This window comes from Culex quinquefasciatus, chromosome 2, assembly GCF_015732765.1.
Source record: "Culex quinquefasciatus strain JHB chromosome 2, VPISU_Cqui_1.0_pri_paternal, whole genome shotgun sequence".
NCBI lineage: Eukaryota > Metazoa > Arthropoda > Insecta > Diptera > Culicidae > Culex > Culex quinquefasciatus.
This window is the reverse complement of record NC_051862.1, coordinates 25978348-25993416: the sequence shown is the minus strand read 5'-3', so window position 1 is coordinate 25993416 and position 15069 is coordinate 25978348. Positions and strand designations below refer to the sequence as shown.

General features: G+C 47.0%; 4 protein-coding genes across 4 annotated transcripts; 2 read left to right on the top strand and 2 right to left on the bottom strand.

Annotated features, from left to right (window-relative positions):
• Positions 1–3287: 3287 nt before the first annotated feature.
• LOC6031706 (SET and MYND domain-containing protein 4) lies at positions 3288–5141 on the bottom strand. Its single transcript, XM_038253351.1, has 2 exons — positions 4785–5141; positions 3288–4726 (listed from the first exon to the last, which is right to left on the bottom strand). Exons 1-2 carry the CDS (start codon positions 5120–5122, stop codon positions 3340–3342), a joined length of 1725 nt encoding a protein of 574 aa, XP_038109279.1. The 5' UTR covers positions 5123–5141; the 3' UTR covers positions 3288–3339.
• A 161-nt stretch (positions 5142–5302) lies between these two features.
• LOC119766906 lies at positions 5303–7224 on the top strand. Its single transcript, XM_038253355.1, is given in 3 exon segments — positions 5303–5649; positions 5706–6013; positions 6016–7224. Coding segments are annotated over 3 exon segments (1674 nt in total). The 5' UTR covers positions 5303–5347; the 3' UTR covers positions 7080–7224.
• A 1530-nt stretch (positions 7225–8754) lies between these two features.
• Positions 8755–10845, top strand: LOC6031707 (SET and MYND domain-containing protein DDB_G0273589). Its single transcript, XM_038253352.1, has 3 exons — positions 8755–8942; positions 9002–9341; positions 9398–10845. Exons 2-3 carry the CDS (start codon positions 9010–9012, stop codon positions 10776–10778), a joined length of 1713 nt encoding a protein of 570 aa, XP_038109280.1. The 5' UTR covers positions 8755–8942; positions 9002–9009; the 3' UTR covers positions 10779–10845.
• LOC6031708 (SET and MYND domain-containing protein DDB_G0273589) lies at positions 10789–12727 on the bottom strand. The gene is made up of 2 exons (XM_001842386.2): positions 12294–12727; positions 10789–12231 (listed from the first exon to the last, which is right to left on the bottom strand). The coding sequence occupies exons 1-2, from the start codon at positions 12611–12613 to the stop codon at positions 10848–10850; spliced, it is 1704 nt and encodes a 567-aa protein (XP_001842438.2). The 5' UTR covers positions 12614–12727; the 3' UTR covers positions 10789–10847.
• Between the last annotated feature and the right edge of the window lie 2342 nt (positions 12728–15069).

Here is a 15069-nt window from a genome sequence, read left to right as displayed (position 1 = left end):
ACATCAATTTCTTTTTAATTTCAAACAATTTAAAAACAGAAAAATTTACAAAATTCCAAAACATAAACAAATTTGTTTTTTATTTAAATTTTTCTAAAATTACTATTTTTTATTTCCACAATTTAAAAAATTCAAATAATTTTAATTTTTTTCTTAAATTAACTAAAATCTAAAACACTTCATAAAATTTAAAAAAAATCTCAAAATTAAAAAAAAATCTTTATCAATTTTTTTTTTAAGAATTCAATAAAAAAAATCTATAAAAGATAGGATTTTTTTAATTTTAAGAAATTGAAAAAAAAGTTATTATATTTTTTTAAAATAAAATGTTAGTTGCTCTAAAAAGTCAATTGTGAGTCGAGAAATTACGACTCGAATTACGATCGTATGCAATAATCACCACGCGAATGCCCGCTAATTCGAATGCTCGCTAATCCGAACCTGGGTGCTGAATAGTGGATTGCAAAACGGTCTCAATTTTGAACTGTCAAAGCGGAACCAATTTACTGTTCGCCAAAACTAGGGAGTATTGTTATCGATCATTGAACATTGTTTTTTTGCAAGAATGAAAAATGTGTGGCTTTTGAGGACCTGAATTTGAAGTCAACAAATTTTAAGAAAGTTGAAGGCGAGATCGTCATTTTTTCAAATTATGAATGGAAGTTGTTTATGGAGACGATGCGGTTGTATCCATGCAGAAGCTTCTTAATGATTTGATTCTGTTTGAAAACCAACTGGGTTTGTAAAAATCTTCGCTAAAATTAGTGATGTTTTGTTGCTGGAACAGGAAGAGCTGTAAGATTCCAAAATTAGCCAGGGAATTTATCTGCGACATCGCAGAATGACACTCTCGCCGCAGTTCTTCGTCACCCGTAAAAAAACCTTTTCTAACCGAAGAAAACTTGAAAACACACACAATTTTCCAGCAAAAAAAAATAGAAGACTAGACAAAATAAAACACATACCACTAATAATAAAAGAGCTCATTTACCAGTAAGAAAAAAGTCATGCTTGTGCTTGAACAGCCCCCTACTTTGTAGATGTAAACAAAGTGGGAACATTCGAAAATCACGTTACGGATTCTCTCTATTCATCACCCAGATTCGAACGTATCGAGGTTTTTAAGCGAAGATGGCGTTCGAATGGTGAACGCCCAAAATGTCAAAATCACGCAGTGGTACCAACATTACGTAAATAGTGTGCCATGGCATGACAGCCACATTTTTTTTCTAATGTTGGTGCTAGGGACCTACATATAGGCTCTCTAGTTGGTGCTACTGCGCGATTTTGACATTTCGGGCGTTCACCATTCGAACGCCATCTTCGCTTAAAAACCTGGATTCGAATTAAAAATCACACAACCTTCAAATCCAGAGGGCTTTTGTTAATTTGATTTGGTTAACCGCGGTGGATTTTCTTGAAATAATTCGAACTGTCAAAAATCCACCAAAGCATCTACCGGTGGATACTTTTCTACCACAGATTTTTGTGCGATCAATGTGGTAGATGCTTTGGTGAATTTTTGACAGTTCGAATTATTTCAAGAAAATCCACCGCGGTTAACCAAATCAAATTAACAAAAGCCCTCAGCTGTCAAACTGATGTTAACGTTCCAACACCATTGTTCGACAATTCGATGCCAACATTTCAAAAAGCATCATGTACAAACCATGCGTTTTGAGAAAAACGCATTTGAATGTTGAGCATCCATTTTCAATTACCATTTTTATATAAAAGCAAAATAGGATGTTATAATGATAACGAACGATGAAAAACGTTGCTTTTGTTGATACTTGATCATCCATATTCAATAAAACATTATTTCCGTCATTTTATTTGAGAAAAACAAACATAACTTCTAGCTAAACATTGTAATAGGGCCTAAGCCGAAGTGTAAACAAAGAGTCTATCCTGCTCGTACCAAATGTAAACATCAACTGACGTGAGCAGGATAGACTCTTTGTTTACACTTCAGCTTCGGTCCTTTTACATTGTTTTGCTTGGTGAAGTCTTCTTTTGAAATCACCAACGTCGATATCACCCTGCTGTCACTGAGGGGGGGCCCTTTGTTATGATTCGTTTTTCTTCGCCGAATGTACATGGCGCTTTTTTCATGTTGCTTTTTTTTCGTCACGAGGTTTATGTAGCCTTTTGTTTGACAGGTTGACAGGGCTATATAAACAGGGACTGCTGATGGCAGGGATTTTGTTTATGTTACTTTATTTAAAATCATGATTAAACAGACTTTACTGAAGTAACTTTTGCTAATTTTTGGTGGAGAGGTAGCTTATTAGAAGTACTTTCAGAATATACAATAACCCAGAAAGTGTCAAAATGTACATGATGCCTTTTGAAATGTTACCGTCGAATTTCCGAACAACTGGTTTCAATTGGGTCCTAAAATGAAGCTTAGATTGCTAATATTATTGTTTACAGCGATAAAGCTAATTTGTCTGAGTTCAATGACCCTTTGTACGACCACAAAGAGTTTAAAATGGATTTTTGAATCAATTTTGAAAAATTAACCTCGCGGTCCTTCTTGACAGAAAAGCTCCTACTTGACAGCTCGTTCCAAGGGGACCATAGTTGATCCATCGAAAAAATGTTGTCTTGTCATTATTATTTTTTGCGTTAAAATGAAAAAAAGTGATCAGAAATGGTTTTTGAACGTGTTTTTTACCGTTGTACATAAAAATTGACATAGAGCTTTAGTACCCAATTAGCGACTTTGGATTCGCTCATTCGAATGAAGTTCCATTCGAATTAGCGAATCCGTTCTGTACAAACATTAAAGCGGCCAGCCCTACTGCGTTGTTTTTACCACAGAGAGGATTCTGAGAAAGAATCACATTTCATAGAATCTACAGGAGAGGAAGGATGCGTGGACTTACCGTACCAGACGATCCTATCGAGAAATTAAAAGTGAGAGCGTGTGCAACATGGAGTTAAACTTTCTGTGAAGTTGCTGTGAAGATTACCATGGCACTTTGAAAAATTTAACTTCATGTTGCACGCACAAGATTAATATTTAAAATTCTTAAGTTCAAAATTGAAAAAAATCATTGCATGAAAAATTACAAAAATTAAAGCAGAAACTAAAAATAAATTCAGGAACTTAGAAATTCGAATCTGTATAAAATTAAAATTAAGAAATTAACTATTCCACGGTTTAAAAAATATATATTTTTCAACATTCTTCACTTCAGAAATTTATTATTATTTCAGTTTCAGGAAAAAGGTAATTTCAGATTCAGGAAAAAGTCTGAAATTTGAATATGCGATTTGAGTGATCCTGATCACCCTGAATGTAGAATAAAGAAACGAAAGTTTAAAATCAAATCAATCCACCTCAGCGGTCGATTGTCCTCTGAGGCGCGCTACGATCTTCGCCCGCCGCAACGCTTCATCCTCGTCTTCCAGCAGCAGATAGATCCAGCGACAGTACAAACTTAAGATCAGTCCAAAGTCCTTGTTCGGGTGGGCGACAGCGGCGTGCCTTTCGATGAAATTCTCCAGCACCTTCAGCTGGACCAAATCCACCTTCCGGGACGGTCGAACGGTTCGAATGACCGTGGCCAAGGCTCGTTTGGCCTCGGCGTTGAAACGACCCTTCCGCGCTTGCCACTCGAGCTTCTTTATCGGATCACAGACGACGCACTTGCACTCGAAAACGCCCGGAATTTTCTCCTGGAACAGCGGGTTGCTCTGCGGATCCCACCAGATGAACCCGTACGAGAAGCAAATCTGCTCACCCGGACGAATGGGCCGAATGACGACCAGCTTGACGTGGCCGGAGAGGATTGAGATCTGCACGTTCGGATCGCAGGAGTGGTTGAACAGGGATTGCACCGGGAACACGGGCGAGGTCACATCGAAACGGTAGTAACTGCCGGCGCGGGTGCAATCCAAGACACACTGGCGCATGAAGGCCTTGTGCTGGTTGGTGACCACGATCGACTTGACCAGCGGACACTCCAGGAACATCAGACACCTCATGGCAACGAAGAAGCGATAGTTGCCTTCCCTATCCGGGTTCGTGACGGCGTTCAAATTGTACAGCTCCTTCCACTCCTCCAACGGATCGTACCGGGTGTAGTCCAGCTTGAGCGGGTTACCTCCGTCCTTCACACGATCGCAGTAGCGCATCATCTCGTCCAGGTCGTCGTTGAACAGGCTCAACCCGTAAAAAAACAGCTTCGTTCCCAGGTTGACGAACCCGTAGCAAAGATGCTGCACCTTCTCGGCGATGGGACACTCGAAGCGATGAACCAGCCGAAAGTCACGCTCGAGACACTCGCGACTGCAGTACATGACCGTGACGCAATTCGGGCACGGAATCAGGTTGAGCGATTCCACCGCCGAACAGAGATTGCAGCACCGGAACTGCTTCATCAGATCGATCGAGGCCAGGATGCTTTTCTCGTGCAGAATTACGTCCCCGGCTGCGAAGCTTTTCGTCGCGACCATACTTCTGCCGAAATCCTCCAGCCTAACCATGCCGATTCCATCGGCTAGGAAGGGAATCTTCGGATTGACCGGTACGTTCAGCTCGAACCGTCTCTTCGGGATCGTTCCCTTGGATTGATCTTCAGCGAGCTTTGCCTGGCAGTTTTGCTCGCGATCGAGCAGCTTCTGCATCAACGGTTCCGGATAGTGGTGCTCTTTGGCCAGGGCGATGTTCGCGAGGGCAAGCTCGAACTCATTCATCGCAAAGTAGACGGCCGAACTGAAATTTGAAAATTTCAAATGAGACTCAACTTCAATCAATCAACCAGAACACTCACCGATTAGCGTAACCGAGTCCCAACTCCGCCGACTCCGTCCCGGCATGACAGATACTCTCGTTGTACTTGAGCAGCGCGCCCCGGTAGTCCCGCGCCACGTACTTCCGGTTGCCTTGGGCGCGCAAAGCGGCCGCCGTGCGTGCGCACTTACCCGTTTCCGTCGCCGGAAGTTCACCCACCAGGCCGCACTCCTCGATGGCCCGCGTGTACCGGCCCAGGCTGGCATCTTCCTCCAGGTTCGGCCTCTGCTCCCACAGCTGCGTCCGCAAATTTAGCAAGGGCCGCTGCATGAGCGTCTCCATGAAGGCCTCCGACGCCTCGGGGGTTGCGTTCAGCATTCTTGGTCCGGGATCCGATCCGTCGCGTTGTTGCGAATGAGTTTGGCGCCAAAATCGTCCGTCGTTTCAAAGCAACAACAGTCGAGGCCACCACTGTCAATGACGGCTCACATCTCTTTCCCACTCATTTGTCAAATTACGCGCGCCGAAACGGTTTCACCACGCTGGAAGTTTGAGATTTGTAATCGAACGAAACGGAACGAAGCCGCGGACGGATCACCAGAAATGGCAGACAAACGGCCGGAGACCGGCCAGGGAATAGACGCGTTGATTGACAAGCTGAAAGCCCAGCTTCCGCGCTACCAGGAGGCATCCGTTAAGCAGTACCGCGACTTTATCGAGAAGAACGTCGGCCTGTTTGATGTTCCGGAACGGGGCAAGTGCAACCGTAAGGCTGCCCAGCTGCGTCAGGTTGGGAATCGGCTGTACCTGGAAGAGAAGTACAACGACGCGCTGGAAAAGTTCAACGAGAGCATTTGCTTTGCGGAAAACGACTCCGATCAATTGGGAATGGGTTACGCCAACAGGTAAGGACGGGAACCGTTTAACCATGGGAATTTCTAACGGTTTCTTTATAACGCAGGTCCGCCGTCTACTTTGAGAAGGGTGAGTACGAGTTTGCGCTGGCCAACATTGAACTGGCCAAGAAACACAACTACCCGGATAAGCTGATGCCGAAATTGTTGGCCAGGGAGCGCAACTGTCATGACCGGCTCCAGCACGGCCAATCGCACGGGACGGTTCCCTTTCCCCCGATGGACATCAACGTGGACGTAAACCCGAAGATTCCCTTCGTGGCCGATGGAATTTCGATGAAGATTTACAAGGAGTTTGGGCGAGGATTGGTCGCCGAGGAGGACTTTCGCGCCGGGTCCGTCATTCTGGACGAAAACCCGCGCTGGTCACGAACAGCCTGAGCTACCGGTACACCAACTGTAGCTTTTGCGCTGCAGACTTTAGCTACAGCCTGATTCCTTGTCCGGGTTGCGTTTCGTACATGTACTGCAGCGAGCGATGTCTGCAGAAGGACAAACGGTTCTCGCACCGTTTCGAGTGTGGAATCGCGGAAAAACTTCTAAACGCCACGTACGTCTCGGCCATCGTTGGACCGAAGCTCTTCTTCCTCGGGTTGACCTTATTCGGTGACGACCTGGAAGCCATGATGGAATTCTGTAACGGAGAATCCGCTAAGGGAGTTGGCGATCCGTTCGAGTTGGATTTCAACGTGGCAAGTGAGCTCGACCAGTTCAAGGTCCTGCATAAAGCGGGCGTCTACAACATCACCGTGATCGACTTCTACCGCCGCATCGGTGCAGCCGTCAATTACGTTGTCTTCATGAAGTACTCTCCGCTGAAAGACTTGGTCAAGACCAAAGCTCAGCGCAACTTTGTGCTGCACTGCCTGCTCGAATACACTCGAAAGGGAGGCGCCCTTCTGCTCAACACCCCAACCGGCAGCAGCACCGTATCGCTGTTCGGTTCGATCTGCAACCATTCGTGCGACCCCAACGCCGTGTTCTCCATCCAATCCGGTCACATCAAGCTAGCCCTGCTGCGTCCCGTCCGCAAAGGGGAGCAAATCGTGGTCACGTACGGACCCAGCTGGTGGCAGCCCGACCCAAACTACCAGTCGTCCTACACGTGCAAGTGCGTGGTCTGCGTCGGCAGGAAGTGGGTCGTCAAGAGGTACTCGCTTCCACCAGGGGCAACGCGTCAGGGAGAAAAGCTGCAAAATGCGCTGCTCAGTCGAGGCCCCAGCAACCCGGAAAAACTGATTCTGCTGCAGCAGTACATCGAACGGTACGCTCCGTATCATCCGGATGTTCAGCTGGTTGACGGGCTGAAGTCCTTCCACTTTCTGCTGTACATGCTGATGCAATTTCACCAGCAGAGACTTGATCGTGCCAAGGCGGGGGCTGGCTCGTGCCCGTGCTGTGAGTGCCGCAGATTGAAGTAGCATAATCTGGAGCCTTGCATAACCCTAAACGACGGAAATCTTTGCTAAAATGAAGCATTGAATTAACATCAACAATCTACATAACCAACTGATTTAAGAACTTGTATTCGAATTACTTTGCTGACATATCAATAAATTAATTGGAAACGGACAAAACGTAAATTATATTTATTTCAGCCCATTTTGATTAATTAAATCCCATCCGCATCACATAATCTAAACAGCAAATATTTGAAAGATCCAAAGGATCCCAGTCGCGACGTTCTAGCAGGATTCTAGCAGGGTTCTCACAAAGCTGGATATTCTTACAGCATTCTAGCAAAAATGTTCCACCGTTCTAGCAGGATTCTGGCAGAACCAGCTCTGTTAGAATATTTCGTGACTGGGGGCAGGCCAGATATGGGCAAGTACGCAGCTCCAAAGGAAATGGTTGAAGGAATCGAGAAACTAAAAGTGCAACGTCGAGTTAAACTTTCTGTCAATCTGCTGTGAAGTTTTCCATGACAGCTGCGGAAATTTCACTCCATGTTATCATCTCGCATCTCTCTTTTTAATTTCTCGATACAAAAATATCTGTATTTTAGTACAGAGCGGATTCGTTAATTCGAATTTCGCTACTTGGAATACCCACTAATTCAAACGTAAAAAGAACTCAATCGTCAAAACCAGTTGTCAAACTGATGTTGACGTTTCAACACCATTGTTCAACAATTTCTGAACAAGTTGTTGCATGCTTTTGATAGCTGTCAGTCGTTCCAATTAGCGGATTTGGATTACAGATTGTCGAGGGAAACAGACTGGGATCGTTCTTTTATTACGTAACGAAGTTGGGGGGGTCGGAAGCCGTGCTACGCTCCATATAAAATTTTTAAAATTTGCATGGAGATTTTATTACGAGGGAGGGGAGCGCAAAACAATCTGTAATTTGGATTCGCTCATTCGAATACAGTTTCATTCGAATTAGCGAATCTACTCTTTTTTGTTGAATTGTTCTTAAATATGATTAAAAAGCTCGTTGAGAAGGTAAGTTTGCTGTTGATAATTTAAAAGTTTTTTATATTGCTCTAAATTTGGCACGATACTGACCAAATACAGAGTTTATTTTAGGAAAATACACTGCCCCTGATCGCATAAATGTCCCATATGCATTTTCATCGGTTTTGAGTTAATTATGCAGTTTGGTTCAAAATCGTGTGCCCTTTCAGAAAAGCCTATAACATCCAGTACTTTGTTCTAGAATTCAGGAGGAAATCCAGTTTTTTCGTGAAAATATAACACGTAGCCTTATGTATCGAGAAATTAAAAGTGCAACATGGAGTTAAACTTTCTGTCGAGCTGCTGTGAAGTTTACCATGACAGCTGCGAAAGTTTCACTCCATGTTACCGGCTTACATCTCTCTTTTTAATTTTTCGATGGGACAAACTTCAAATGCGTTTTTCTCAGCTTGCTGTTTTTGCATATGGGACATTTATGCCAACATGGGCAGTACAGGCCTTCCAAAAATTATCTGGCAACGCTGCCCAAGACACCGATTTTTACAAGATTTCAAAGTTTGTTTTAAAACCCAAATTTGAGTAGAAACCCCACACAGGTAAAACTCCAAAACAGGTAAAAATCAGGTGATCATGTTTAGCGTGCAAAACTGTTCGCATCCTCACAACACGTCTCACATCTCTGTCGGTTTCGTGAGCTCAAAAACCGAAAAAAGCGCGGGAAAATTGGCGTTTGTTTCGACCTACGTTACCGAGTTCATTCACTCCGCCTGGTAATCCTGAGATAGGAAGCTGGAATCGACTTCCACGGTGGCCACATCCAGCGCAATTCGTGTGTTTTCAGTGTCAACAACAGGTTCCAAGCTTGAGGTAAGTGTAGAACTCGATTCGCGCTGGTCGGATTTATCGCAAACATCCGTAAATTTCAGCCTTCAAAATGGTCATAATGGGTCCCCAGGGGCTGACCGCCGCCCAGGTGGGCGCCATCTGGGAAGAGCGTCCCCTGTCGCTGTTGAACTTGGACTTTGTGCTCGGTGGCCCGCGGTCGGACGATGACTACGACGCGTTCGACGCCTTCTTCAGCGATCATCTGCTGGCGGAGCGGGCGCCCTCGCTGGCCAAGGGCAACAAAGCGGCGGACCGGATCCGGGCCGAGGGGAATCGGTTCTATGTGAGCGGGGACTATCACGCCGCGATGGGCAAGTACAACGAGAGCATCTGCTACGCGGCGCCCGGCTCGGAACAGATGGCGATCGCGTGCGCCAATCGGTGCGTTTTTTTTTCGGAGTTGTAGAGAATCTTGCGTAATTGGGTTTGATTTACAGGTCGGCATTTAACTACGAACATAACGAGTTCGAGCAGGCCCTGGTCAACATCCGGTTGGCCAAGAAGCACAACTATCCGGAACGACTGATGCCGAAGTTGTTGAATCGAGAGCTTAGCTGCAAGCAGAAGCTTGCCGCCGGAGAATCGAAGGGATTGATTCCGTGTCCGCTGATGTACATTAACGTGGAGACGAACCCGAAGATTCCCTTCCTGGCCAAGGGTATTCACATGGAGGTGTTGCCGGATTTTGACCGGAGTATGGTTGCCGACCGGGACTTCCGGACGGGGGACGTTATTTTGGACGAGAAGTGCATTCTTGCCGTCGTGGACGCGGAGCGACGCTATCATCGGTGTGGCCGCTGCTCTACGGAAGGATTTTACTCGTTGATACCGTGTCCGCACTGCGTTTCGGTCATGTACTGTAGCGAGAAGTGTCTGGAGTGGGACTGGAAGTACGTCCATCGCTTTGAGTGCGCCGTCTCGGACAAGCTGCAGTACATTTCGTACGGCCACGTGGCCATGGGATCGAAGCTGTTCCTGTACGGACTCTCGCTGTTCAACGACGACCTGGACGAGATGATGCGCTACTTTGAGACGCTGGAGAAGTCCGGGGGGAACGCCCTCAACCTAGACTACACCGAGTACGACCCGCTGGAAGAGTGGAAGGACCTTTGCAACGTGACGGTCGTCGAACCTGGCCTTATTTTCGCTTACCGAAACGAGAATTTTGCTCGATTGGCCGGATCTGCGCATTGCTATATGCTGCTGAAGAACCCGGCCGTCGCCGCAATCGTCAACACGCCCGCCAAGCGAACCTTCATGTACCAACGCGTTCGAGATTTCGTCCGGCTGGCCAACTTCTACAAGTGGGAAAGCTTCTCCAGTCCGCTCTGTCCGGTGGCGTCCCTGTTCAACCACTCGTGCGACGCCAACGCAGTCGCCACGATCCACTCGGACAAGATCCGGATCGTCGTCCTGCGTCCTATCCGTGCAGGTGAGCAGATTTGTGTCTCGTACGGTCCTAGCTGGTGGGACAAACCCGATCCCACTCCGTACAGGGCGCACTTTGAGTGCAAATGTGTCGCTTGCGATCCGGAAAAGTACGACGAGTGGCGCGCCCAAGGTCGGGAACCTCCGGCCAGCTTCTTCAAGAACGCTGAAACGGCCATCGCGGTGCTAGGGGACGAGCTGGCCAACAATGCCGCCAAATATAACGCCATTACGCAGTTGATCGAGAAATACGCGTACCTTCATCCGCAGAAAAATTTTGCGGCCCTGCTGTACAAGCACCAGGAGTCGCTGCGCACGCTCATTGACGACGAGGACGGAACGTACCATCGGACCATCGCCCATGCAAAGTTGGAGGAAGAAGACGAATGAGCTTCTTTTGTTGGATTGATTTATTTGAGTTATTTTTCATGAACAATAAAGTAAAAGCCTTTCAGAATTTCAAACATTTTCCTCCAGTGCGGCCATTGCCTGCGCCCGCTCCTGGTTCCTCTCGGCCCTGAACATCCCAACGATCATAAACAGTCGGTACGCCTTTAGCACGGCGCTGAACACATAGCTGGGATGATACTGCGCGTAGCGGTTCACAAACTGCTGCGCCATGTTGAGCAAGTCCGCCTTGTTGACTCCCGTTTCGGCCTCCAGCCCTTTGCGAATCACGGTCAGGTGTTTCACGGCCGCTGTCGGAAGTTCTTGCTCGTTGAGCTTCCAGTTCGCGCCGCCATGCTTGCAAACCGGACAGCGGCACTTGTAGGTGCAGTCGTAGTCGGGGTTCGGTTCCCACCAGGTGGGCCCGTAAGACGACGTAATCTGTTCTCCCTGGCGAATCGGACGAATTACAGCCAGCTTGAAGCGGCCACTGTGGATGCCGAAAACGGCGTTGGGATCGCACGAATGGTTACAGAGTGTACCCAACAGCGGGAGCATGCTAACGGTGGGCCCGGCTATACCACCCTCGCGCCAGTCCAGCATGGAGGCGATCGAGTTTCGGATGTACTTCAAAAAGGTGTGCAACATAAACTCGCGCTGGGCTTCGGTCTTGACGATCTGCTGGACGAGCGGGTGCTTCATAAAGACCACGTACATTGCAGCGGCGCTGATACGATAAGCGTGATCTACTTCGGTGATGTGATGAACCCCAGCCTTCTGAAGTTCTTTGAATTGCTCAAGCCTATCATTGTTGCGCAAGTCCAGCTTGAACGGGTCGCCAACGCCCCTGGCCGACGCTCCTTTACAGTAATCCATCATGGCTTCCAGGTCGTCTCCGAACAGAGTTAACCCGTAGAAAAAGAGCTTCGGTCCCACTATTGACGAATACTCCAGCACATTCCGAATCTTGTCCGCTATGGCGCATTCGAAACGGTGCGCGAATCGCTCATCCTCTCGCAGACATTCCTCGCTGCAGTACAAAGTCGAAACGCAACCCGGGCAGGGAATCAGGCTGTAGGTGAGCTGCTTAACACAGCGTCCACAGTGCGAGTACCGCGTCTCCAGCGTGGTAATGGCCAAGGCCGCTTTCTCGTCCAGAATTACGGTCCCAGCTTGGAAGTCCCGCTCGGCGACCATTCCTCGCCCAAACTCATCGTAAACCTTCATCCTTATTCCATCGGCAACGCAGGGAATCTTCGGATTCACACTGACATTTAAGTCCATCCGGGGAAATGGCCCCGTGCCCTTCGACTGACCATCGTCGAGTTTGTCCCGACAGCTACGCTCCCTTGCCAACAGCTTCGGCATCAAATTGACCGGATAGTTGTGCTTCCTAGCGAGAGCAATGTTGGCCAGCGCAAACTCGAACTCTCCCTGCTCGTGGTAAACTGCGGACCTGCCCATAAAAAAAACCGTTAATTTGGTCAAACAAATCCCGACCAACCCATCTCTCCTCACCTATTAGCAAACCCCATCCCAACCTGCTCGGAACCGGCCTCCGCAAAGCACAGGCTCTCGTTATACTTTTTCAGCGCTTCCTCATACTTCTTGGCCATGTACAGCCGGTTCCCTTGCTGGCGCAGCTTGGCGGCCACCTCGTCGCACTTCCCCTGCTCCGGAATGTCGAAGATGTCACGCTGCTTCAGGGCGTAATCCCGGTACAGCGTCACGTCCAGCAGCATGCCAAACTCTTCGCCAAACTGGGACCGGATTTGGTTCATCAAGGTAGCGTACCCGCGGCCACACTTGGCATCGAACTCGCTGTGGAAGTTGGTCATGGCTGGAAAACACGCCGGTGGCCGGAAGAGGAGGTCGCGGAAACACGCTGGAAGCAAAACCCCTTAAACAACAACACAAACAGGGCAGAGGAGATGCCAGCCGTTATATTTGTAAAAAAGTGGTTACACGCTAACACACTTTAACCTAAAATCGCATCTTTGCTGAGTTCGTTATCACACTTTTTCATCAGGAAGGTGATGTGTCCTATCGAGAAATTAAAAGTGCAACATGGAGTTAAACTTTCTGTCAAGCTGTTGTGAACACTGAAGATTATAATTACGCCAAAAAGTGTAGGATTCAACCATTTTGGCACAAGACCACGCTTGAACCATCGCGCCGTGTAAACAGCCCGGAACACATTTTCTGGATTCTGGGCAAAAACGCATCCAATGTGTAAATTTTTGATTTGGCGGTAGCCACCTGGTGGCAAAAATGGAAAGCTGTTGACTAGCGGGAATATTGTGCTGCCACCTGTTTGTGAATAGATAAATCCATATATTTATTTCTTTTTGCTTAATTTTCATGAAAAGCTTGAATTTAATTTTTTTTTATTAATTTTTTTCTAATGTTTTTTCTTCTTTGGTGCAGATCTTGCTTGTGCTTACACTAGCAGCTTCCGGTGGCCGTTTTTTGCCGGTGGCGTTCTTCATATACTGGTTCTTGCCATGCCACCGTGAATGCCGTCGAAATCGAAGCCTGGAACCAACCGCGCGGTACTTCCGCGGCGATATCTTCGTGGAGCCATTGATTGTTGGGTTCTGTAAAAAGAGATCTTATAAATTTCAACCGTGATTTGGGAAAACCTCAAACTTACATTTCTCTGAACATTCCACGACCGCATGTAGGACCACACCACATCTTCTCTGGACCGTAACCGCACGGAGATCAGAGTGATCGGAGACACGACGAAGTTTTCCGTACGGTTGGGAGAGTTCTGTCCAGCTTCCAGCGTAAGGCTGCTCCTGTTGATCACCCCTAAGCGACGCGGTCCAGATTCAGCGGCCAACGGACTTTTCAGTCGATCCACGTCCGGCTGGTGACGTCGAGCTGGAAGAGAAATTGGCAGGGGAAGTGGGCACCGACTTGGTGAAGGATCACCGTATCTGTCTTGACCGGGAGAATGGGGACGAGACTGAGGGCAAACAGTTGATTTATTTTTCAGCGCGAACAACTAAATACACTCAAACCCCGATGGTTTGACACCAACTGTTGTCAAACGAACGGGGTCACGTTTTAGTTTGACACCCCTTTTACACGGAGTTCACACACACTACCAAACGTTTGTTTTGATAGTGTGCGTGAGCGCCGTGTAAAAAGTGACAGTTCGTCACTTTTTAGTTTGACTTTGACCAACCAACGGGGTACAAACTAAAAAAGTGTCAAACGAAAAAGTGACCAACCACCGGGGGTTGAGTGTAAAAGTTTGTAAATTGCAAAAAGAAAACTTACCAAAAAATCAGACACTGAAAACCCGCGTGTTTTTTTTTCACTCTTCGCTAACGTCAAAGTCCAAGACTGGTGGCGACACCCATCGGCAACTTTGGCGAAGCAGGCGAAAAGAAGTTTACACATTGGATGGATTTTTGATCGAAAACCATTGCGATGTGTAAAAGCCACACATCGATTTCAAAACAACCCGGTTCACACATTCGGTGTGTCGGATCGACACATTTTGGTCGTGATTTTTATCTTCAGTGAAGGCTTCCATGAAAGCTGCGAAAGTTTAACTCCATGTTACCGGCTCACATCTCTCTTTTTAATTTCTCGATACCTCGCCTAGACCAGACCAAAATCCATGATAAAGCTGACAGACCAAATCTGTCAGACCAAGACTGTCAGACCAAAGAGCAAAAAGTAAACAATCTTGGTCTTCGACGTAGGTGCGTAACCCTTGATTTCTTATCCAGGTTTTAAAGCGAAGATGGCGTTCGAATGGTGAACGCCCGAAATGTCAAAATCGCGCAGTAGCACCAACATCAGAAAAAAAAATGTGGCTGTCATGCCATTGCACACTTTTTCCGTAATGTTGGTACCACTGCGTGATTTTGACATTTCGGGCGTTCACCATTCGAACGCCATCTTCGCTTAAAAACCTCGATAGCAGAGTGCGGACATTTTTAGGCTAGTATGCAGATCGGAAGGAAAGGGGTCAAGAAACAGCTTTACGAACAGCAGAACAAAGGAGAGGGAGCGATTTATTGGGGCTTTTCTTCACCCTCTCTGACTTGCTTGTGCTGCCGCTGCTGCCCATTTGATTTTTTTCTTGACCGGTTCCTTCCGAAGTGCGTACGTGCTTATACCGCTTTTCTCAGCTATCGAGAAATTAAAAAGAGGGATGTGAGCCGGTAACACGGAGTGAAACTTTCCCAGCTGTCATGGAATCCTTCACAGCAGCTTGACAGAAAGTTTAACTCCATGTTGCACTTTTAATTTCTCGATATCCCAAATTTAGGTC

Bases quoted from the DNA above. Each gene is read 5' to 3' on its own strand.
- LOC6031706 (XM_038253351.1), bottom strand. From the start codon at position 5,122: ATGCTGAACGCAACCCCCGAGGCGTCGGAGGCCTTCATGGAGACGCTC. The intron at 4,727-4,784 runs GTGAGTGTTCTG...TTCAAATTTCAG, and splicing joins GGACTCGGTTACGCTAATCG to TTCGGCCGTCTACTTTGCGA.
- LOC6031707 (XM_038253352.1), top strand. From the start codon at position 9,010: ATGGTCATAATGGGTCCCCAGGGGCTGACCGCCGCCCAGGTGGGCGCC. The intron at 9,342-9,397 runs GTGCGTTTTTTT...TTTGATTTACAG, and splicing joins GCGATCGCGTGCGCCAATCG to GTCGGCATTTAACTACGAAC.
- LOC6031708 (XM_001842386.2), bottom strand. From the start codon at position 12,613: ATGACCAACTTCCACAGCGAGTTCGATGCCAAGTGTGGCCGCGGGTAC. The intron at 12,232-12,293 runs GTGAGGAGAGAT...TTTTATGGGCAG, and splicing joins GGGATGGGGTTTGCTAATAG to GTCCGCAGTTTACCACGAGC.